We start from the raw sequence: 22,310 nt of genomic DNA, 5'->3' as shown, positions 1-22,310 counted from the left end.
CAACCTCAATAATTTGTTGTTGTATTTGTTTTTTGTACATTTTTGAGGTAACAATCCGAAAGAACACTTAAATACAGAAATCGCGAAGACGAGTTTAAATTGTAGCTAACGGTGGTAACTGAAGCTTCAGATGGACTCTAACAGGTGCGTGCGGAGCATTATTCTGACTTCTTTAAACGCTGCCAGCCCTTTGTTAAGATTCTTGACAGGTCCACGCGCCTTTTAAGCCAGTGTACTGAAAGTGCAGGCTTATGTCTGAGTGACTGGTGCGGGGGACAGGGCTCTTGTAGCGAGGCTTTTTCAGCACCACGGGGAGCGACCCTGCCGCTCCTCCAGCCGCCTGCATAATTAATCCATAAAGAAGTCGTTCAATCCTCCGCCCAGCCGTCGCGCCATTGGTTGAGTGCTAATCTACTTCCTGATTTGCTGCTGTCAGTCTCGATCCAAATAAATAGTAGCCTAATGTATACCTGTACCACCGTGCACAGGTTGCCAACGAGACTACGTTCCAGCTTTAAAGGTCCTGAAGACTGGGACCAACTGAGTGATTATTTTTATTTGTGACACAGACATCAAAAGCCCCACGGATTGTCCGTGTTGTTGTTTTTTTAAATTTTGAGATGAATCTGAACTATACTTCTCCGGTCCCCCAGATGCCGGCTCAAAGGTCAACGTCGTTCTTCATTGAAGATATTTTACTACATAAACCTAAACCTTTGCGAGAGGTATTTCCCTCGCCCTTTTCAAACTCTCTTGCCTCCCGGATGCCTCTTATAGAGTATGGATATCCACTTATGCCTACACCGATACTGGCTCCTCATCCGCATCATCTGTTACACAAACCTGAACACCATCCGTACTTTTTCACCTCCGGTAAGTAGCAGTCGTTACATTTAAACTCAGGCCTTTACATGAAGTGAAGTGAAAAATTGTGCATATATAAAATAATTTTAATGGATGTATGTTTTATTTATGTATTTTGTCTGTATGGCTATGAATGGAAGATATGACCGCTAACAAAAACATTAAACAGGCCTACGTCAGTCAAGTCAATATTTTAGAAATCATTCCATATACTGAAAGTTAATGTATTGTAAATTGGTACAGTGGAAAAAAAGTAAGTTCCAAATATGATAGAATATCAATTAACCTAAATTTAGCTTCGTGTTTAAATCAATTGGTTTTATTTAAGTCAAAGTAGTATTATTTAAAATGGTTTTATCACTGTGACTGCCTCCGATTGCACGACTGTAGCCTATTTTCTAAATTCGTAAATCATTTTCAGTAACCACTTTTTAGCGTGATCTAAGAGCATAGGGCCATGTTTTTTTATCTGGGTAATAATAATAATAATAATAATAATAATAATAATAATAATAATAATAATAAAAAACTATATGTAATACTTCTGCGCCTGTATATCTGGGCCTACTTCATGGCTTTTATTTATTAGGATCATTTGCCCATTAAAATAGCATTTTTCCCCCTTTACTTTTTTTCTAATTCGTTTATTTATTTAAGGGGAAAAATCTGCTCGATTAAAATAAGAAATACATTTTTCTAACTTATGTTGTAGCCTACGTGTTTTTCGCTTTCCGAATTCACCTGCGCTGTTAACTTTAAAACGCGACTGAAATATAGGCTAAACATGGACATTTTTCTGCAAGGCTGCAATCTTAATTTTAAATTTGAACAAAATGTATTAATGGTTACCATTATGTTCTCACTGCAAAAGGAATGCAGATGCCTGCATTATTTCAGCATCATCCCGAATTACCAGGGAAGCACTGCAGACGCAGAAAGGCCAGGACAGTATTCTCAGACTCACAGTTATCCGGACTCGAGAAAAGGTTCGAGATCCAGAGATATCTGTCCACACCTGAACGCGTGGAACTGGCCACGGCGCTCAGTCTATCGGAAACACAGGTAATAACGCTATTGTTGAATAACTCATATATTTATTTTTTTAAGATCGTACGTGTTAACAAACCTTTTATGAAAACGAAACAGGATTTCATTAAGGCTTATAATTCGTTTGCCTTGCGTAGGTAAAGACGTGGTTTCAAAACCGGAGGATGAAGCATAAAAAACAACTGAGGAAAACACAAGACGACCAAAAAACCCCAAACGATGTAGACAGATCGCTGGAGAACACGAGCGAGAGCGAAATGCACGAGAAAAGTACAGACGGTAAAAACGGCATGAGTCCGGACAGATACACGCTGGATGACAATGAAGATGATGTCGATATTGAAGATGACATTTGCTCTCCTGAACATCTACTCTAGTATTATCATGAACAAAATTGTACATATTACTTACAGTCTTTTAGATAGGAAATTATATATGGTTTTCTTTCTATTTTTTTTTTGAGAGAGAGAGAGAGAGAGAGAGAGAGAGAGAGCATTAGTCTAATGTTATAGCCTACTGTTCAGGCGCTTAAGAAAATTATGGACAGCTCAAGGACATTAAAATGAGGCGTGTCTATTCAGCATTATTATTATTATTATTATTTTTACAGTCATGGCTTTGTGTCTAACGACCCTTTTGTAAATTTGGAATGCATGGTAAGTAATGTAGCCTACTGACAGTCTGTAAATAGATTTATGATATGTACTTGATAAATACTCATTCGAGATATGTAACAATTTTCATTCTAGCTAAAGGGTAGCATTTGACATTTTCAGCACTTTCGCGGGACGATGATATTTGTTGGCATGTTGTGGACTGACATATTTATGAACTCTAAAACTGTGATATAATGTGTATAAACAAATGTACATTGAGTGAATCATCTGACATTTCTTAAATGAGCTACGTCTTTTTTTCCCCTAATTACTAATTTCCTCAAATTCATGAAAGCTGTGAGTTATCACAATTCCGAACAGGAGAGAAACGAATACACTAATGGTCCAGATACATAACGACAATATTAATAACATTATCAATAACAATATATGAGTGATATTAGCCATATAATAATAAATAAAAAATCACATGGAAGATCAATTGATTTGTCAATAAAAACTACTTGCATCTAGATACAGATGCATAAATGCATGATTTAGCTCTGCTCTTTGTTCGTTATCTTTAGTTTTTCCCGCTTTCTTTATCATTTATACAAACTGGACACATAGCTAAATATAGATAAATGGCAATAACTTACTTTAAGTATTAGAATATAGGGCTCAGAGGTTGGTGTTTTTTTTACTGAATCAATCCCTGTTCTGAAATCAACCTTACAGCAGAGATCCGAGTCTGAATGTTATTTTTTTTTGTATGAAAGTATTATTTATGTATAGGTATGGCGTGAGAATATTGGAATTGTTCTTGGACAGTCGATAAACCTTTTTAAACTCAAATTGTTCATCTTATTGACTATACCATTAACATTATTCCTATGTCATGTAGCTAGGTCTATGTTAAGTAGGCTAGTTTAAAAATGTCTTTTGACTCACTGGACCATGTGTTCAGTTAGCCTTTTAATTTGAGGTGACATACAAAGAACATAGCCTACATTTGATTAGTCTGATAATAGTGTAGCCTACTTGTTGCAGTTTAGTTATTTTCAGTGTGTGAATTACTCGATAACTTTCACGGATGTTTAACATGAATTTCCGTCAGTACATAAATACACTCTAAAAGGTATATATATATATATATATATATATATATATATATATATATATATATATAGTTAGGTAAATATTTAGGTATATTGTTTTACAATCGATTTATGTGTTATATTTCTTATCTGTAAATTTATAATAACGTGATACAAACTGGCCAACAGTAGGGCACCTACCTTTTTAAAGTACTGTCCGATACACAGGGCGATTGTGCAGCCGTTGCTATGGTTACCTACTATGACGACTTCTGTTCTGTTAGCGCACTATGAAAACTTGTTACTTAAACTTTATTTACAAACACTGTTGACCTTTTTTGACTTCCGGTGAGAGGATTTAGTTCTTAACAAGAAGGCCATATACTTCGCAGCATGTTTGATAACATTTATTTAGACTCCTCTTAAAGTATCTTTTGCAACGCAACAGGTGTCCTAAAAATAACGAAGTAATTATTTTTATTGCTAAATAATTCTAAAGCTGATTTTTTTTAATCAAATATTTATGTTAAAGAGTGTAACAAGGGGTAGGTAGCATTCACCCCCCCCCCCCCCCTTTTTTTACTCTAACAGGGTATGTGGCACACTTCCACCCTTTGAAAAAAAGCAATTCATGTCGTTTTCAAAACGTGATTCTGATTTAGTCGGAGAAAATAAAACACTGCAAGAGAATAGGCCATGTGGAAGCTGATCAATTAAAAGATTAAGCGTTTTGCAACACATGGACGCATCTGCATGTTGCTCTAATAGCAGAGCCATCAGCTCATTTTCAGGGCCCTGCTGCCTCCTTCAGCACTGTCCACAGATCAAAGCCTGCCTCAGTCTCCCAGTCCGTAAAAAGGGATGCTAATTCTACCTCCTTCATGTGTGGTTGAGAGAGACCCCTTCAATTAACTGATTTCAATGGCAGGAAAGAGAGAGAGAGAGTGAAAAAAGATGCAAAAGAGAGTCGGTCTGGAAAGGCAGCATTTCTCATTAATTCAAAAGGTCCAGCATTTATTAGCCTCGCCTCTGAGGCTTAACACTGAAAACACAGACTATCAAAGCAGACATGATGGGTTAAATAGAGGCTATAATCTAATTAAAATATTACATAGGAGTAAATAGCTCTTTGATAACGATCTAAAGCCTCCATTAAAGAAATAGGTGCTTGAGCTTGTTTTAGGGGGAAAATTTTCACTTTAAAATACAGAAAACAAGTTTGTGGGCTCTAATAAGGGAGGCTTCAAAGTGTCATCCTTATTTGACCTATTTTTTTCTCTTGGTGAAAGAAAAGGGCAGGTGAAAGTGGATATAATCAGACTAATAGCCGGGAACTGACAGAAAACGGCATGTTACACTGGGTTAACGGTGCATCCAGGTGTGCTTGAAGAGATCAGTGCTCTCGTGCACAGACCTATTGAAACAAGGGGAAAAATAGCAGGATAATGCAAACAAAACCCCACAGCAATTTAATTTGAGATTTCTTTATATTGAAAAATTAAAATAAGTACACAGTTTATTATGTGCTAAACACCTGTTCCACTTCCAGTGCTTTGCAACTGAGCAGGATTAAATTGAGTTCATATACAGTAAACACAAAATCAAAGCAGAGTTAAAGCAAGGAAAAATTGGGATTCTACAGAAGTGCAATTGAAACAACTCATGTACATGTTGCTTTTTAGTGAATAAAGGCCCTAGATTAAATGGCGGGAATGGTTCGGAAGCGAGCCACCGCACATTTCTCTTCCTTGTGCCGTCTCAACATTTCCAGAGTGGCCAAATTGAATGGGTCCATTTCCTGTGGATATTGAGGTTGTGCACTCACGTTCTGCTCTCTGGGTCTATCCTTTGGCTTTGGAGGGGGTTTGGGCTTTGCGATATTTTTGGCATATTCTAAAGCCTGGTCAAAATAAAATTGAAAAATTATTTGAGATTAAAAAAGTAACAATACGAGATTATGACCTCAATTTGAATAAAAAAAACAAACAATAAAACAATGAAATAAAAATATGATGACATATACACACGTAAACCACTTTAGATTAAAGACATACAATTTATGATTTACGGATTAAATAAAGCTCCTGTTTTCAGAATGAGATTCTCTTACCTTCCTCCTGGGAACGGTGTCCTTATTGTCACTGCCCACTGGGTCCTTGGCCGACAGAGAGGGAATCCTACTTATCTTCTTGTTCTGTTCGCGGATCACATTTGAATACAGCTTCTGTCGTCTAATTTTCTCTGCCTAACAGCAGTGAAAGAAAGAGCAGCAAGATTTCAAAAGGGAGCTTTAATTACCTAAGCCATTTCTTCTCTAAGGCCCCTCTGTATCTTTGTACATCCCTCCATGAAGCTACTCAACAGCGGCAAACAAAACCAAATAAAACTCATCATCCCTTTCAGAATCAGTGTTAACACCTCTCTCAGGCTGTGAGCGGTGCAAAAACAGTTATTTTATGTGAAAATTTGTACATCAGCCGAGCTGGAAAATGACTCAGTCAATGCTCATTAGATTAGTTAGTCCAATTCTATTGTGTTCATAAACACAAGTCTTTTAAATTCACGAGGAAATGAAAAGAGAAGGGGTTATTGAGACACGGCCACACTTGACAACTGGACGGAGCAATTAGGGATTTGCTAAATCAATATTCAACAAGGAGATCACCAATTATCCATTGAGTCTTTCGCCTAAGTCTCCACACACACACAAATTATTCTGATTAAACAACATTATTTATGCATATCGCCAGATGCTTAAGTCTTTATACAATCTGAAGTGAGTATTTACCACAGCTTCTGGTATTGTGTTTGTTGGTCCAAGACCTCCAAGTTTCACCTCCTGTTTCATGTTTTTGTAGTCCTTTAGTGTATAAGCCTGAGAAGACATTTTGTAATGCATATACATTTATTTACTATCCACATGATTGTTTAAATAGTAAAGATACTGTGAGAAAAACAGTCTTAATCCTAAAGTGCACTCATGCAACAATCTGCAAACAAAAGCACTAATCAGGTCAGGCTCCTTCGGATTCTCAGGACTCAGCCATTGGTCATGGACACTGCAGGACAGCTGTTTTCCACTCTGATCTGCTTCCCCTTGGGCTGCCACACTAGATGTTTTATAAATTTATCCTATAATCCTATGAGACATGATGGCGGGCACAGCAAGGTGAGGAGAGCAAGCTGCTCCCAGGAAAGCAATCGTTTTTATGGTGTAAGAACCGTATAATCCGGACACAGCATCAAGTGGATGTGTTCCATGACAAAATGACCCTTAAATTATGACGTGTTCATACAGCACTAAGAATTTTACTGATCTAGAAGCATAATAATACAGACACTACGATAATTTAAAGGGACAGTTCACCCAAAAATGAAAACTCTTTCATCACTTAAAGGAAAAGTTTACCCAAAAATTTTAATTTGCTAAAACTTTACTCATCCTCAGGCCATCCAGGTGTAGATGATTTTGTTTCATCATCAAAAAAGATTTGGAGAAATTTAGCATTGCATCACTTGCTCACCAGCAGATCCAGTGCTGTCAGAATGAGAGTATAAACAGCTGATAAAGGTATCACAATAATCCACAAAACGGCTGTTTATTACTTAATGTCTTGTGAAATGAAAAGCTACGTGTTTGTAAGAAACAAATCCACCATTAAGGCATTTTAACTTTAAGCCATCTTTGCTTCTGGCAAAAGTCCATCCCCTGTTGTCTTCACATCAAAATCCACTGACATATTTGTTAAGAACTGTTCTGTACTGTTTTCGCTTGTAAACGGTCCTTAATCTGTGAATATTACTCTCCTGATTCAGATGAGACAACTTTTTTTAATTGGAGACAGCAATATTATAGATAAAGGACAATATTATAGATAAAAGTTAAAAGGTTTTAATGATTAATGTGTTTATAAACATGCAGCTTTTCACTTCACAAGACATGAATTGATGGATCAGAGTCTTATGGATCCATCCACTGCAGAGGATCCATTGGTGAGCAAGTGACGTAAAGCTACATTTTTCCAAATCAGTTTAGACAAAGGAACACATTTATTTACATCTTGGATGGCCTGAGGGTGAGTACATATTCAGCCAAATTTAGAATATATGTTTTTATCAATACAGTGTAAGTCAAATTGTTCGATGTTGTTTTGGATCCCATTTAAATTATATTGACAAAAACAGTTCAAAAATAGAAAGTACAGGTTTGGAATAAGTGTTGCCATAATTGTAATTTTTGGGTGCACTTTCCTTCACTCCTTCAAATGAACATATACAAAACTGTTGAGTAAATATAAATATCCTCTCTGTGTAAATGGCGTAAGTCTGCTCCTGAGAGGGACTTTCCTGCAGAACTCAGAGGACAAAAAGGCCATCATTAAATGCAAATCACCATCTTACCAGCCCTGCTCCGCACAGACGGGGGTGCGGCGTAATCAACTTATCCTCTAACGCTTTTCAATGTTGTCTTTGTGACCGTGCCTTATATCATCATCTCATTGCAATTAAGAGTGTCTTCAATTACTTATACAATTAACCTGCTGTCTGAATCGGCCCACACAATAATTGTTACATCTGCAACAGGCCCAATTGAGATACTGTCATGGCAATTTAAAGATGTTTACTAAGAATAAACTGGGCGCTGTAGTTATTGTTTAGCTATTTATTACGATAATTGGTTTAAATAAGGGGTTTTAAACTTTTTGGATGCCACCGACCCCTAAATATGATTCTCCAAAGGTTCTCCATTACTAAAATTGATTTAAAATTTTATACTGTGAGAAAAATCTATATATTATAAATGCAACATGTCATGTTTTCATATTTTACATTTATTTAAAAGACCAAAAACTAAAGGCTGTAAAATCAGTCACATACTAGACAAAGGATAAACAAAAAAAATCTTAAGTAAACACACATATACACACCTTATAATTTGAATTTGCCTTCAGCTGTCTGTGTTTTTCCATCTGTGAAAGGTAACCTTCTGAACTGCTTCTTTGGATTGGATTCAACTGCTGATCTGATCTATCCGAGCAGAGTTCAGTGTCGCTGCAGTTAGCTTTGGCTATAGGGGGCAGCACTGTGTACGGACCAGAGATTTGTGTTGGGAGCGCACAGGGTTCCACGCTCTCCTCATCAATGGGCAAAAACTCAGGTGGATAGTGGCTGGCCTCCACTTGAGAAGACGTGGGCAATTTTAGCACTGGTATCCTATGGAAACATGAATGCTAGGACCTAGGGTACATATTTTGCATGTTGTATATTCTAAATTCAATAAAGTCAGTCTATTTAAAGCTGCAGTGTGTAATTTCTCTCTTTGCCTAAAAATGTAAATTAATCTGATGTTTTAGGAGACTTAATGACCATAACACACTCATGAGTGTCTGCAGGGGTTTTCTCAATTATATAATTTCCTGTTTTATAAGTGTTTTTTTTTTCCCTGAATGTTGGATGCACAACATGATACCATTTCAAATATGAAATGGTCGTGGATCAGTTTTGCTAAAATTACAGATTAATAAAAAATCAGGCAAAAGTAAATAAGTTTTCTTTTTAAGAATTTATGGTCATTTTTTTGACATAATGCTGTCTACAAAATATTAATATGAATTTAAATTCAGTAATTAAAAAGTAGAAGTGGTGTATTCAAGTCATTAAATGTATGAATTGCATTTTTGAGTAAATCAACAGGTAAGACAAAATATGAGCAATACTGACCCACAATAAGCTGACTGAAAAAAGACACTTTGCTGCCTTAAAAACAATACAGTGAACATATACTAAATACTTGCATTAAGTATGTTTCTGGACTTGCCTGAGTCTGTTGTGATTCTTGAATGATGTCTTCTCAAATGTATTGGGAGTAGGTTTCCCAGCATGCCACTGAGGAACACTTCTGTCCACGGCTTGTAACACTCCAGACTTGAGGGCTGGTGAAGATACAACAGTTTTTGGAGCCAATCCCATCTGCCCTACTGAATTAGGAGGCACATAAGGGTAAAATGGATAACCTTGTTGTAAAATGGGTGGGTTAAATAGATCAGTCCTATTCCGTTGCAGAACTTGAGAAACAAGAGTAAAAAGGGTCTCTTTCTGGGAAATATTCAGTGGTTGTGTGTGGTTGGCAGTTGTGTGGAGGTTTATGTCAAGGTTGAGGTTCGGTGGAGCATGAGTGTGAGATGGATGTCCGGACTGGTGTTGTGGTGGGTCATGGGTGTAAACTTCCTCAGAGTCCTGTGGCAGGTGATCAGTGCTGATGACGTGCCTCTCTGTAAGGGGTTCAAAGTGCGCTCTGGGTTTGGATTCAGGAGGCTTGAGCTGATTTTGGTGGTTGCTGGATCGCTCCCTCCTCTTCAGTTCCTTCTTTTCTTTATGGCTCTGCTGTAATTGGGTAAAAATTAGGAGAAAAATAAGATCTGACCATGAAGCTAAATTCTAGATTGTTGTTTTTCAAAGTCTGAAGGCACAAAAGGATGATATTAGCATAAATTAAATAATTTTCCCAAAGTATGACAAGGGTTCTTTGGGCAAAATCGATTTGCACAAAATAATGCACCTTAAAAATTTAATTTTATCTTCAAGTCATGACAAAGATTTTGGAAACAGTGCCCTTCATACTCTAATTCGCTACAAAAAAATACATCCCATTGAGCAGAGATATGTCCTTATGTAACTGTGGCTTCATTGATATTTTCATGACAGAGAGAGAAGAAAGACAGGAGCATTTATATGTTTCTTTGTGGAGAGCCTGGCATTCATGGGGGACAGACGAACATTATTCTTGTGTGGTCTGAGGCTGTGCCTCAGCATGTAATGCTTCTGATTTAGCCAACACCAGCTTGCACCATTCTTAATGGGAAAATATTTACACTTCTCTGCTTGCTGGCATTAAGGTGACCGTTCAAGTGCTCAAAATAATGATGCTTCTCCATTCCCCCTATTTCCTCGGCACAGGCTCCTTTTCAAGACATTTCAGAGGCTCCATTGTGCCTGAACAACTCTATCAGAAATTGCGTCCATCACAGCAGAACTGAAATCCCTGGTGACATTGTGCCCACTGTGCAGACATTTTCATCTTAAGAGGAAGCCCTCGCAGACTGTTATGCATTAAGGCAAAGGATTGTGCCGAGCAGACCCACCTACATCTGCACAGATAGAGATGGATGGAATCAATAAAGTGAGCCCTACCTTCAGTTTTTGTGTTTTTTGGAGCCACATCAGCTCGGGATCCAAGACATTGTCTTGACTCTCCGGGCTATGAGTGCTGATAGTCTCGTAGGAGGTTTGCCTGGGCTGTGAGAAGAGAAAAAAGAAGGAAAAGGGTTGACTGCTTGATAAGCCTCCTTTTAACAATTCACCTGATGCCTTGTCGATGAAATGCTATTATTTCGCCTCACATTTATATTCAACTATTGACTGCAAACAACAGGGGCAAACTGTGCAGCGTGAGAGCGAAACAAAGACATCCATGAGTATGAGAAGAAATGTTTGGATGATAAATTACACACTGCGTTTGGCGTAAATGTATGTTGACAGCTGCAATAAATTGTCCACCTACTCAAAAATGGAGCTGACAAGACAGTCAGGTTTGTCTATAAAATAATTTGTCCCTGAGCGTCTAGCAAACATACCAATTGACTTTTTATGATCAACTTTTTATTCTTAATTACTAACTACTGCTCCTCTGAGGAAAGACCTACATGTGTCTAGAAGAGTGTTTTATTGATTCTTTTTCAAATGATTCTCTCAAAGCAGTTCGGAGATAAGAGTCTAGATACGTCCACGTTACATCAGTGCACTCTCTCAATTCTTCTTAATGTACGCGTTCAGAGGCAGAATATCTACAGCTAATGCTGTAATGAAAATCATTTAGTAAACTTCCAGTCACTTTGGCGGCCGAGGACAATTCTTGCCAATCGATAGTATTGACAGCTTGCGGCGTCCCTGAATGCATGCAGCTAATTCTGAAAGCGTGAAAAAAGGAAGGTCAAAGAGACACATGCAGCAGTGAGTGGATTGAGTTGTAACATATCCATCAATAAACAGACAGCCATGCTGGTCTATCTATTTAGCGAAAGGCCATGTGCGCAAGGTACTGATTTGTAAACAGCCTTCAACGTTACTGGGCCAGAGACACTATGTGGACAGTTATTTATCTGCATCTGTATATGTGACTAAACCAGTGGTCTTCAACTGCGGTTCTGAAAAGAAATATGGATGAGTGGATAATGTAAATGGACTGACAGGTACAGTGGGTATAGAAAAAAATCATGTCCCTTTAAAATAATCACATTTTGTTGCTTTGCACAGTTTTTGTTTTATCCAGCTGTATTTTCTCAGTGCAATTTATAACGTCCAAGTGAAAGAAATAACACCATGTCAGAATTAATCAAAAATTAAAAATAATAATAATAATAATAAAAAAAAAGTATCACTAAATTGGAAAAAGCATAACCCCCTTGTGTCAGTATTTCGTTGAACCACCTTTTGCTTTAATTACAGCCTTTAGTCTTATGTCTCTGTCTCTAACTTTGCACATCTAGACTTTGCAATATTTGCTCACTCTTTGCAGAACTGCTAAAGTTCAGTTAAATTTGATGGTGACCGTTTGTTGACTGCAGTCATTCCACAGATTTTCAATGATTTGGGCTCTGACTAGACCATACAAGGACATTCACCTTTTTCTCCTTTAACCACTGTGTGGTCAGTAAACCTTCTTCCAATTGACAACTTTCTGGCAGAGGGCAGCAGATTTTCCTCAAGAATTTGACTGTATTTTGCCCTATCCATTTTTCCTTCTATCCTGACAAGTGCTTCAGTCTCTTCTGCAGAGAAACACTCCCGTAACAGGATATTACCAGCTCCATGCTTTACTGTAGGAATGCTGTTATTTGGATGGTGAGTTGTATTCCATGCGGCCTCAGAATCTTCTAGGTGCATTTTGGCAAAGAATTTGGTCGTGATTGTTTAATTGCACAAATTGCACAAGTCTAGTTGCACAAGGACTGAAATGCTTTAGTAAAACTTTTTTCATGTTGATTTAATCAAAATAACCACAGCTGAAAGTCAAATGGTTTTGTGTGCCATTTAGAAGGTAATTAGCTAAACCTGACTTAGCCTGACATTTTTGATCCTTTTGGTAACACTTTCCACGAAGCCCTTATTTATAAAACATTATAAGGGCATTTTTAAGGCATCATAATGAATGCATAATACATTATAAAAAACGTATAATATGTTATATCAACTCATGGATAATCATAACTACAATTATAATACATCATAATACTTACTTATTTGTGGTTACAAGTTTAAGAGTATGATTATTGATAACACACAATGAACACCATATTAAATCTACTTCATGTACAGTATAATGGACTGTATCATATCTTGGCATTGTTTATTTAGGATCTGCACAGTTTCTTACTACAGCTTCTGAGTGGTTAGAGTTGAGTGTTATTTGAGTGTTTCCTGTGGGGTTTATGTTAATTAATTGATGTGAGCTTAATACTCCAACAGAAAAATGCAGTGGTTTATATGGTTACATTTTATTTTGATGGTACCCTTAATCAATCGACTATAAGCAACTTTGCAACTACATGCCAACTAACTCTCATTAGAGTATTAGTAAGCTCAAGAATGGTAGACTTTAGTATGGTAGAATAATTGATGTACTTACAAAGACACTTATAGTCAGTTAATTTGTTGTTTGACCATCAAAATAAAATGTTAGCATAAATTTACAGTAGCAGACATACTAATACTCCATTGACTGCTAGTTGACATGTAGTTGCAGAGTTACTTATCAACAGCTGTCTAAAGGGTACCACCAAAATAATCAAACTGATATTACAATAAAAATAGTTCAAAGGAAATGTGTCATATTACACATTCATCTGATCTGATATCTGATCTTATGGCTGTTTGAGAGAACAAAATTATTATTATTACTATTACTACTACTACTTATAAGTGGTCTTTGACCGCTTTAAGTAAAGTAGCATCAGAAAGATGGCAAGATATGAGACTTTTTAACACATTATAACCATGAGAAATATAATCCATTGTAAAAGTGGATGCAACGTGTTCATTGCGTTATAAATCATCATACTCTTAAAGGCTATAACCACAAATAAGAAAATATTATAATACTAATACTTATAATAATAAAACTGTTCTTATGAATATTGATGAGATGATACAACATATTAAAAGTTTTTTTATAATGCATTATGCAGTCATTATAATGCCTTAAGAATACCCTTATAATGTATTATAAATACAGGCTTCATAGAAAGTGTTACCATACTTTTTTTTCAGTAATTCTGTATTTTATTTTAATTTTTTTCTGACTTGTTGGTGTTATATCTTTCACTTGGATTTTATAAGTTGCACTGAGTAAATACAGCTGGATAAAACAAAAATAGTTCGTTTTCGTTTCAGGCTTCAAAGCAACAAAATGTGATTATTTTAAAAGGGGTGATTCTTTTCTATATACTTAATGTACCTGCACCTGTAAAAGTTTTTTTATTGTTATTATTATTTATTTTCATTTCAATTTAGTAAATCATCTATCCTGTGGGGAAATTATCAAATTCCTGTGGAGTTTGGTCAATTCGAATCTAACTCATGGACATGAACTGAAATTGAACCGATGCTTCAATTGTGAATCTTGTCTAACCCTGGTTCTGATAGGGCTGAAACTTCATATTTTTTATAAAGCAATTGGTATTTCAATTTCATAATCCAAAGTTGAAAATGTGAAATTTTTAAATTTCACAAAAAACAATACTTGCAATACAGCAAACGGGCAACACGCAGACGTTTACAGCAGTGACCCTCATTATAAATTTAAATATATTTTAGAATAAAATCATATTGTAATACTTTGTTTGCTATGCTGCAGGATTAACTGCGTATCCAGCTAATTTTCCTGTATCAGGCAAGTATCATTTCAAGTAGAGAGATTGAGCTCTGTTGTAACAGGTGTGTGAGTAGCAGACATCACAGACCTGCTCTTCATGTCCTCTTAGCCACAGCAGGCCACAACCTCTGCCCCATCCATGACCAATGCCTTTTGTCTGCCATTTTAATAATCTCAATCAAATTGAGGAAATGATCAAACAAAATTGCATTTTGAGCTTCATAAGCTGCGTAATATCTATTCTGTCAAATTGGGGCCCGTAATTGCCTCTTGGGCTGAGACGTAGCACAACAAAGTCAGGCGATTGGAGCTTGCCATTTTCCTCAAGACTGGGAAACACAGCTTTTGCGATGAAGACTTCAAAGGGACGCAATTCTTGAATTGCATTTGGTTGCTATTGTGACCGCCCAGGCAATCTTGATTAGGTGTTTACACTGAGGTAGGGTATACAGTGGCAGAGAGCCACGGAGCCTTGGTCTAGAGCTATTAAGAGATTGTACATTATGTTCCTGGCTTTGAAGTGAGGGTCTGGGGGATGACGAGGGATTGGGGCTGAGTGCAATGGCAGAAGATTGCACTGCTACTTCTGTCTTTATCAAAGGGGTCTCTGCTGGAGCTCATCATCACTCCCTCACACGCCAGTTGGAAGTTGGTGCATTATGAGATTGTGTACATTTAATAACAAAGCTAATTATCGGGAGTTAGGGGTTTGTGAAAGAGTAAATAGTGGCTTTTTAAAAGCCCCATAGACGCGCCTTGATAATGATGCCGAAAAGTGATGGGAGCTGAGGGGCTTTTTATTCCCTTTGAAGGTAACGGGGCCACAAAATAACAAATAAAAGGGCAAAAGTGTAGGCTGTGTATCAAATTTACAAGCAGATGCTTAGCTACATAACGAACGTGAGGTATGAGGGTTTTGTGCTCTCTCTCAAAGTAAACTAATGACAAAAAAAAGCAAAACATTAACCAAGTGGTAGAAGTATTTTTATTGCTCTTTATGTGTTATGTTGTACTGCAAAAGCCTTGTTGTATGATAGTTTGCCTTGTGTGACTGGTTTCCTGAAGGAATTTAAATGAATGTGTTTAAGAACTTTCATATATATATATATATATATATATATATATGTATATATATATATATATATATATATATATATATATATAATTTTAAAAGTCAACATCACTGTGCTGTGCATTTTATAAAAAAATAAAATTAAAAAAACTTTTAGTTCCTAGGTTAGTTTACTGTTCATATTTAAACACATTTAACTCATCTGTACCTAGGATAAAAATGGTTCTGATGGATATTTTTCATAAACAGAAAAAGGCCTAAACATTTATTTACTCTATTGGAATAAATACATGCATACTGAGTTCATATTGAGTTATGCAAAGATTCTCTCTCGATCCCCTTCAATGGCTTAAAAAAACTCTATACAAGTTTAAGAGCACTTCTTAATCTTTTGAAAATTATCTTGACTGATATTCACGGTCATCCAGACTGAAATTGATATTATTAGAATATTTTCTTGGGGAACTCATCAAGAGAGAGGAAAATAACTCAAAATATAATATTTTTCAATGAGCCGCCACTTAAAACGTACAATGTCGCCTTTTAAAAGGAACGTTACAGTGCATCATATTTCTCGGAAAGACAATGCGCTAAATTCATACCAGGGCACTATTGGCGCATTTAAGGCACCATCTATAGCAGGGAGAGCTTTGCTCCATTTACCATGTCACAATGCGAACGGCTCTTCACTATGCTAATGCTGCTGATGTGAGACATTAAGGTGGGACTGGGCTCAGATGGGCTGGGTAAGGTCTTAAATTTAGCAAATACACGTGGGCCACACTGTGCAGACAAGCCAACCCTGCCAATTATACCATGGGTCAGGTGCACTGATAACTAAGAGCCTATTGGTAACCATGCCCCTCTGATGTTCTTAACAGCCACTGTTGTGCAGATCAACTCATAATAGGCACTACATAGGCAGACATGATTCATTCTCTTCTCTCCGCTCCATCTGAAGACTCTGTGTGTCTGCCAAATTAGGCAACGTAGTCTCCTTCAAACGAGAGCAATGAAAACACCAAGGTCACTTATTCAGATTAAAAAAGAGCAAAGATAAAGGTCAGGTCATGCTAGACATGATATGTATGTTTTGTGTGTAAAAAGAAAAATGTGAACCTACACACAATTGAATACATAAAAAAGAAAAAATACACAGATTACATTAGAAAACTTTTTAAATCACAATTGGATTTAACGATAAATGCAGTTAACCTGAATGATGAAGTTCTCTTAAAAAAAAAAAAAAAAAACATAGACATGAAATATGAAATATGTTTATTATAAAACATATGCATTCTACTGACAGCAATGGACATTAGTCACTATGTTATTTATTTATTTTTGGTCGTTATGTAGTTCTGTAGCATTACTTAAGTCATGACACTGGATAATTGGAAATAATTATACAAATCATCTTGAAAATGAAAATATCTTTGCAACAACAGTAGCCTTGGGCCTAAACTACCCTGCTTTCTGACATTGAGCCATACGCTGTGTTAGTTCACCCCCTAGTGGTCAACAATGGGACTTCAATTCAGTCACCAATGATTCCAAATAATTCATTTAAAATGTTTAGCTTTACATAAACTAAACGTAATCATGGCCTATAAAACAGAATATGAGAAGACTAATTAAGAAATAAGGATATTATTTTCATATTTAAAAATTACTTACTTGCTTTGTTTCATCTGTTTTATCTTCCTGCTGACGAGCTTTAAGGTAAGACCCCTGCTTATGTATGTTGATACCAAGAGTTGCTTTATTACATTCAACAATGTCTTCTCTAGCTCTCCCTGGCCTTGGATTAGAAGGATGTCGAGAGCTTCTCTTCTGGGGAGGAACTGATTTGACATTCAGATGCTTTACATTATCCTGCGGCGTGCCTTCAGAGGACATGCAAGAACTTTTTGATTCGTGGGAATTGATAATGTCTTCCTGTTGTGGGTGCAGGTGGAAAGGAGATGAAGGTGTTGGGGATAAAGCACGGTCCATCTGAGTTGTGGGTGGATTACTGACAACAACATATTCCTGTCTGCAACCTAAACGCACTTTCTCCAAGGGTTCAAGACTGTCTTCAGACTCCTCAAAAGAGTCGGGAGAAAGTCTCGTATTTAGCTGGTTGAGAAAATGATCCCCTTCCAGATTCTTCCTCCAGTTTGGGTTGTAGCGCAAGTCGGCGTACTCATCCTCAGGGGTAGATTCTCTGAAATATTTCAAAAAGAGTTAAGAAGAAATAAGTTATAAACACTTAAGATGAGCTTTAAATTGAAGAGGAGGATGGGTATGTCTCATTTAGTGCTTTCGGCATTGTCAGTAAGACAGTCTGAATGCCCTCAAACAGCCATCAAAACACAAGGAAAAAAATCGACAACACTGCTCAACCCCCCCCCCCCCCCCCCCCCCACCCCCCCGCCTTCCCTTACCCCTAATGACTATGGGTCTGAAGACCACAATTTGAGGATAGTTTTGCAAATAGCTAATTCAAACATATGAAATAGGTTCAAACTACAACCTAATGTGCTCCTAGCATCATTGGATGAAAAGATCTCATTAAAATAATTAGAAGAGTGCCTCTTTGTTGTGTGCCTCTGAATAGTACAAGATGCTCTTCACATCCCATGATGCCAAATACAAGGCTGTCTGGATGCATAGCACTTCAGCCAATGAGGGCAAAAGGGCAAGGAATGGCTCTGTAATGATTCCAATGACATGGTCTTGAGAATGCGCTGTGGGTTTGCAGCTGTGACGGGCTCTTTAACATGCAAAGTCTCTCTTGTGCTAATATAAATGTGTCAGAATTAAATCCAGTAATAGGAAACGCGGACTATTGTTTCCAGCTCATTTCATTTTGAATGCGAGACTTGAGTCTCTTTAAAGACAATGCATGCGGTAAAGAGGATGTAAACTAAATGGGTAGTTATTAGCGTTAATGATATTATGCCAAATATTGCTGCACGCTATTCATTAGCAGGATTTCATTCTTGAGCATGAAAATATGAAGAGAGTGCTGCTTCATTTTGACAATAAAGTATTTGTCGAGGTTCACCATAACCATCATTAAAAAAAAAACATGCATGGGGTTAAGTACCTCTTTAGCACATTATATCTAGTCTGCAAAAAATTATAACTATCACCTCTTGTTTTTATCCCGAGGCAGAATTTGAGTGGCGGACACAACTGTCAGGCTGGAGATGAAGGAGTGGAGACAGATGCGGTGATCCACACTTCAGATTCCAGCAATCTGTGTTTCAGCAGCGCAGAGAGCTCGTCCATTCATTGGTAACAAAGCAACTGCTTTATAACAGACTGCTGAATGAGACCTTATTGTGGTAATGTCCTGCGAACTAAAATTCTAATTTCCCCTAAATGAGGGTACTTGTTTGGAAATTACAAAAAATGTTTGATATTTTTTTATAATTAAAATGCAAGTGCAAACATCATTTTCAAAGACTATCATTTTATTTATTACATGTGAATAAAAGCTGTCAGTCATCTAGGTTGTTTGCAGAGCAGAACACAAAGAGCTCAGTCATTTTGTTGGTGATGTATTTAACAGGGTTTCTGCAGGATTTTCTCAAATTTAAGACTTTTTAAGACCTTTTTTTAAGACCTTGCCAAATAAAATAAATACCATATAAGCAGGATAGGGCAATGTCTATAGTACCATATTAAACTGTAAAATTACTCTAAAAAGCTAAATTTACAGTTCAAATGCAAGTTTTCACAAAAACTTATAAATGTATAAATTGATCTTTACATTTTTAAGAAAATGGATGAGTCAAAAGTATTTATTATATTAATTTTAACAATTCTTTTCAATAAATAATTATATTAATTAAATAACATAAATTAGGGGTGTGCGATAATGACAAAAAATAGATACTTTTTCGATAATTTTCAAGTGTGATATTGTGCTGATATCTTAAGGACTACCGTGGACAGCTGACTCCTGAATATGTTGATATTCTTCATATTCTGTGTGGTCAGTTCATAACTATCCAATCCACTTTATTTATATAGCACAATTTAAACAAACAGCAAGGTTACCAAAGTGCTTTACAGAGATAAAAATATAAAACAAAAACAAAAAGCAAAAATAAAATAGCATCAACAGTAACAGCGACAACGGAGACCACAACAGCTGTTATGGTGAGTCAAAAGCCAGGGAATAAAAATGTCTTTTTAAACGAGATTTAAAAGTGTGGAGGGTGGGCACAACTTTAATATGCAGTGGTAAATCATTCCACAATTTGGGAGCAACTGCTGAAAAAGAGCGGATGCCTCTGGTCTTCAGCCTGGTCCTGGGCACATTCAGCCGCAGTTGATCACAAGACCTCAGTGACCTTGACGGTGTGTAAATGTGCAGGAGCTCTGAAATGTACTGGGGTGCCAACCCATTTAGAGACTTAAAAACAAACATTAAAATCTTAAAATGTATTCTAAAATATACAGGGAGCCAGTGGAGCAAGGCCAAAATAGGAGTAATGTGTTCATGCTTCCGGGTTCCTGTTAACAGATGAGCAGCTGCATTTTGGACTAACTGTAGGCGTGAAAGGGAAATTTGGTTCACGCCAATGTAAAGTGCATTACAGTAATCTAAATGGGCCGAAATAAAAGCATGAATCACTTGCTCAAAAATATTAAAAGATAAAACAGGTTTAAATTTGGCTAAAAGCCTCAATTGATAAAAACAGGATTTAACCACCATGTTCATCTGCTTGTCAAGCTTAAATTCACTATCAATTTTAATGCCTAAATTGGTTACTACTGGCTTTACATATTGATGCAGGGATCCAAGGTTTACGGGAGTGGAGTCACAAACCCGGCTGGGACCAAACACAATGATATCAGTTTTTTCTTCGTTTAAATTAAAAAAAATTAAAGACATCCAGGTTTTAATATCCTTGAGACATTCAAGTAATGGAGTCAGAGAACAGTTTGCATCTCTCCTCGGTGGTAAATAGATTTGCGAGTCAACCGCATAAAAATGTTAAGAAATACCATGTCTTTTAAAAATATATCCAAGAGGGAGAAGATACAAGGAGAACAGTAATGGTCCAAGAACTGAACTTTGAGGGACTCCACAGAGAAGGGGGCAATAGATAATGTAGAGTCACCAAGTTTTACAAAAAAAGACCGGTCGATGATAGAAATTAATCATTTCCAACAGGTTTTATGGACATTTGTACCGTTAAAACGTTTTTTTTTTCTTCTAGAAGTGTGCACCATCTTTTGAGTCAAATTCGTGCATTTGGGATGTTACCAAGCAACTGAAATCAGAATCAACAATTTTTTTCTTTGCAATGCAGAGGAGACACATAAGCTGCAGTAGAAGTGTCATTTAGATGCATTTACACACTTTTTAATGCAGCTCTGAGGAACATGGAATACTTTAACCTGCATTTACAAATGCTGTTTTAAAACCTGGTTGAAAACCTGTATGGCAAAAGAAGTTGAAAATCCACTGCATTTACAGACAAAAAAAAAAAAGAAAAAAAACCCATTTATCCTACAATCTTCATTTGTGTTCCACAGAAGAAAAGAATGTCAAAAATCAATTTTGGGTGAACTATTTAATTAGTAGCATATATTCAGAGTTGACTTGCAATTAATATGAAGACATTAAGCATATTAAAATTGTTTTAAAAATAGTTTTAGTTTAAATAAAAAGCATTTGACATAAGAGGAGACTGGTGTTACTGCATGTCAAGTTTATCAACTTTACTCTGCTGGTTTCATGAGAGTAGTATCATATGGTGGAGAAATAGCAAACTGTTATCTTACCTCAGGAGGTCACGTTGTCCTTTCATTTTTCTTGGTTTCAGATCCAGACTATCATAAACATCACAATTCTCTGGTTCTTCAATGTCAGTCGCATCGTGTTGTTTGGATTTAGCAGCAGAGATGAGGTCAGTTCTCACCTGGAGCTCTCGCTGGTACTCCTCTCGTACCAAACTCTCAGTATCGGAGTCCCACATTAGAGGTAAAACTGGCACATTATTCCTTGTACTAGTCATTGTTCATTTCGAATTTGACTTTTGTCTGTTCCAGCCCCTTAGGCCCCTTCAGCTTGTGATGACGTTTTTGTTCTGGCTTTTGAGACGAACGACTTCAAGGCTAATATCACAGAATCAACAATGGGTGGTGAAAACACAATTGATTTTAATTTATCTAGCGACGTTATTGGCCGTGAAATGTTAATAGTTCACTCGGTTGTTTACGAACTTCCCAAATTAGCGGTGCAAGTTAACCAATGCTGTAATGTAAACGCCGAAATAACGTAAATCGTTGCTACAGCATCAAAACATTACCTCGCACACAAATCCAATGATCTGCTCCAGATTTGTTTTTTTTTTTACCAACCTGCTTATAAACATCGAAAGAGGAGCCGTTCATTGTCAGGGAACGTTTCGTTTGCTGAACTGTTACCGTGGAAACGGGCGCTTGGCGGTCCACGCTTGCGCAGAACAAACCCAGCTCTTCAGACGGACACAAAGCGTATAACAGAAAGACTGTAGGGTTGAGGAGGCCACTACGTACCTCGCATAACTGCTAATGTTCAGTAAGAAAATGTTTATGTAAACCATGTGTACATATAAAAGAACTATGCTGAAACTAAAACTATTGGTCACGTCCAGTGGAGTAAAAAGCAATTTTAAACATTCAGACTGACAAACATTTTTATGGTTTATAAAAAAATA

General features: G+C 36.8%; 2 protein-coding genes across 5 annotated transcripts; one reads left to right on the top strand and one right to left on the bottom strand.

Moving 5' to 3' along the window:
- Positions 1–89: 89 nt before the first annotated feature.
- LOC132132566 (brain-specific homeobox protein homolog) lies at positions 90–3,346 on the top strand. The gene is made up of 3 exons (XM_059544990.1): positions 90–873; positions 1,736–1,926; positions 2,049–3,346. The coding sequence occupies exons 1-3, from the start codon at positions 621–623 to the stop codon at positions 2,286–2,288; spliced, it is 684 nt and encodes a 227-aa protein (XP_059400973.1). The 5' UTR covers positions 90–620; the 3' UTR covers positions 2,289–3,346.
- A 1,845-nt stretch (positions 3,347–5,191) lies between these two features.
- LOC132132213 (jhy protein homolog) lies at positions 5,192–22,050 on the bottom strand. Of its 4 annotated transcripts, none has more exons than XM_059544534.1 (9): positions 21,394–22,050; positions 17,284–17,812; positions 10,796–10,900; positions 9,619–9,988; positions 9,423–9,537; positions 8,533–8,818; positions 6,393–6,479; positions 5,715–5,849; positions 5,192–5,504 (listed from the first exon to the last, which is right to left on the bottom strand). In XM_059544534.1, the coding sequence occupies exons 1-9, from the start codon at positions 21,624–21,626 to the stop codon at positions 5,304–5,306; spliced, it is 2,061 nt and encodes a 686-aa protein (XP_059400517.1). In that variant the 5' UTR covers positions 21,627–22,050; the 3' UTR covers positions 5,192–5,303. The 4 variants fall into 4 exon arrangements, with proteins under 4 accessions (XP_059400517.1, XP_059400516.1, XP_059400515.1 ...); XM_059544533.1 differs by having other exon boundaries at positions 9,423–9,988; positions 21,394–21,718; positions 21,831–22,050; XM_059544532.1 differs by having other exon boundaries at positions 9,423–9,988.
- Positions 22,051–22,310: the final 260 nt, after the last annotated feature.

This window comes from Carassius carassius, chromosome 49 (genome assembly GCF_963082965.1).
Source record: "Carassius carassius chromosome 49, fCarCar2.1, whole genome shotgun sequence".
NCBI lineage: Eukaryota > Metazoa > Chordata > Actinopteri > Cypriniformes > Cyprinidae > Carassius > Carassius carassius.
The sequence above is the reverse complement of the archived record's forward strand: the minus strand, read 5'-3'. Positions and strand labels throughout refer to the sequence as shown.

Excerpts from the sequence above, each read along its gene's own strand:
- LOC132132213 (XM_059544532.1), bottom strand. The coding sequence starts at position 21,626 with ATGACTAGTACAAGGAATAATGTGCCAGTTTTACCTCTAATGTGGGAC. Across the intron at positions 17,813-21,393 it reads GGACAACGTGACCTCCTGAG|AGAATCTACCCCTGAGGATG; the intron begins GTAAGATAACAG and ends GAAATATTTCAG. Across the intron at positions 10,901-17,283 it reads AAACAGATGAAACAAAGCAA|CCCAGGCAAACCTCCTACGA; the intron begins GTAAGTAATTTT and ends CTCTTCTCACAG.
- LOC132132566 (XM_059544990.1), top strand. The coding sequence starts at position 621 with ATGAATCTGAACTATACTTCTCCGGTCCCCCAGATGCCGGCTCAAAGG. Across the intron at positions 874-1,735 it reads TCCGTACTTTTTCACCTCCG|GAATGCAGATGCCTGCATTA; the intron begins GTAAGTAGCAGT and ends TCACTGCAAAAG. Across the intron at positions 1,927-2,048 it reads TCAGTCTATCGGAAACACAG|GTAAAGACGTGGTTTCAAAA; the intron begins GTAATAACGCTA and ends TGCCTTGCGTAG.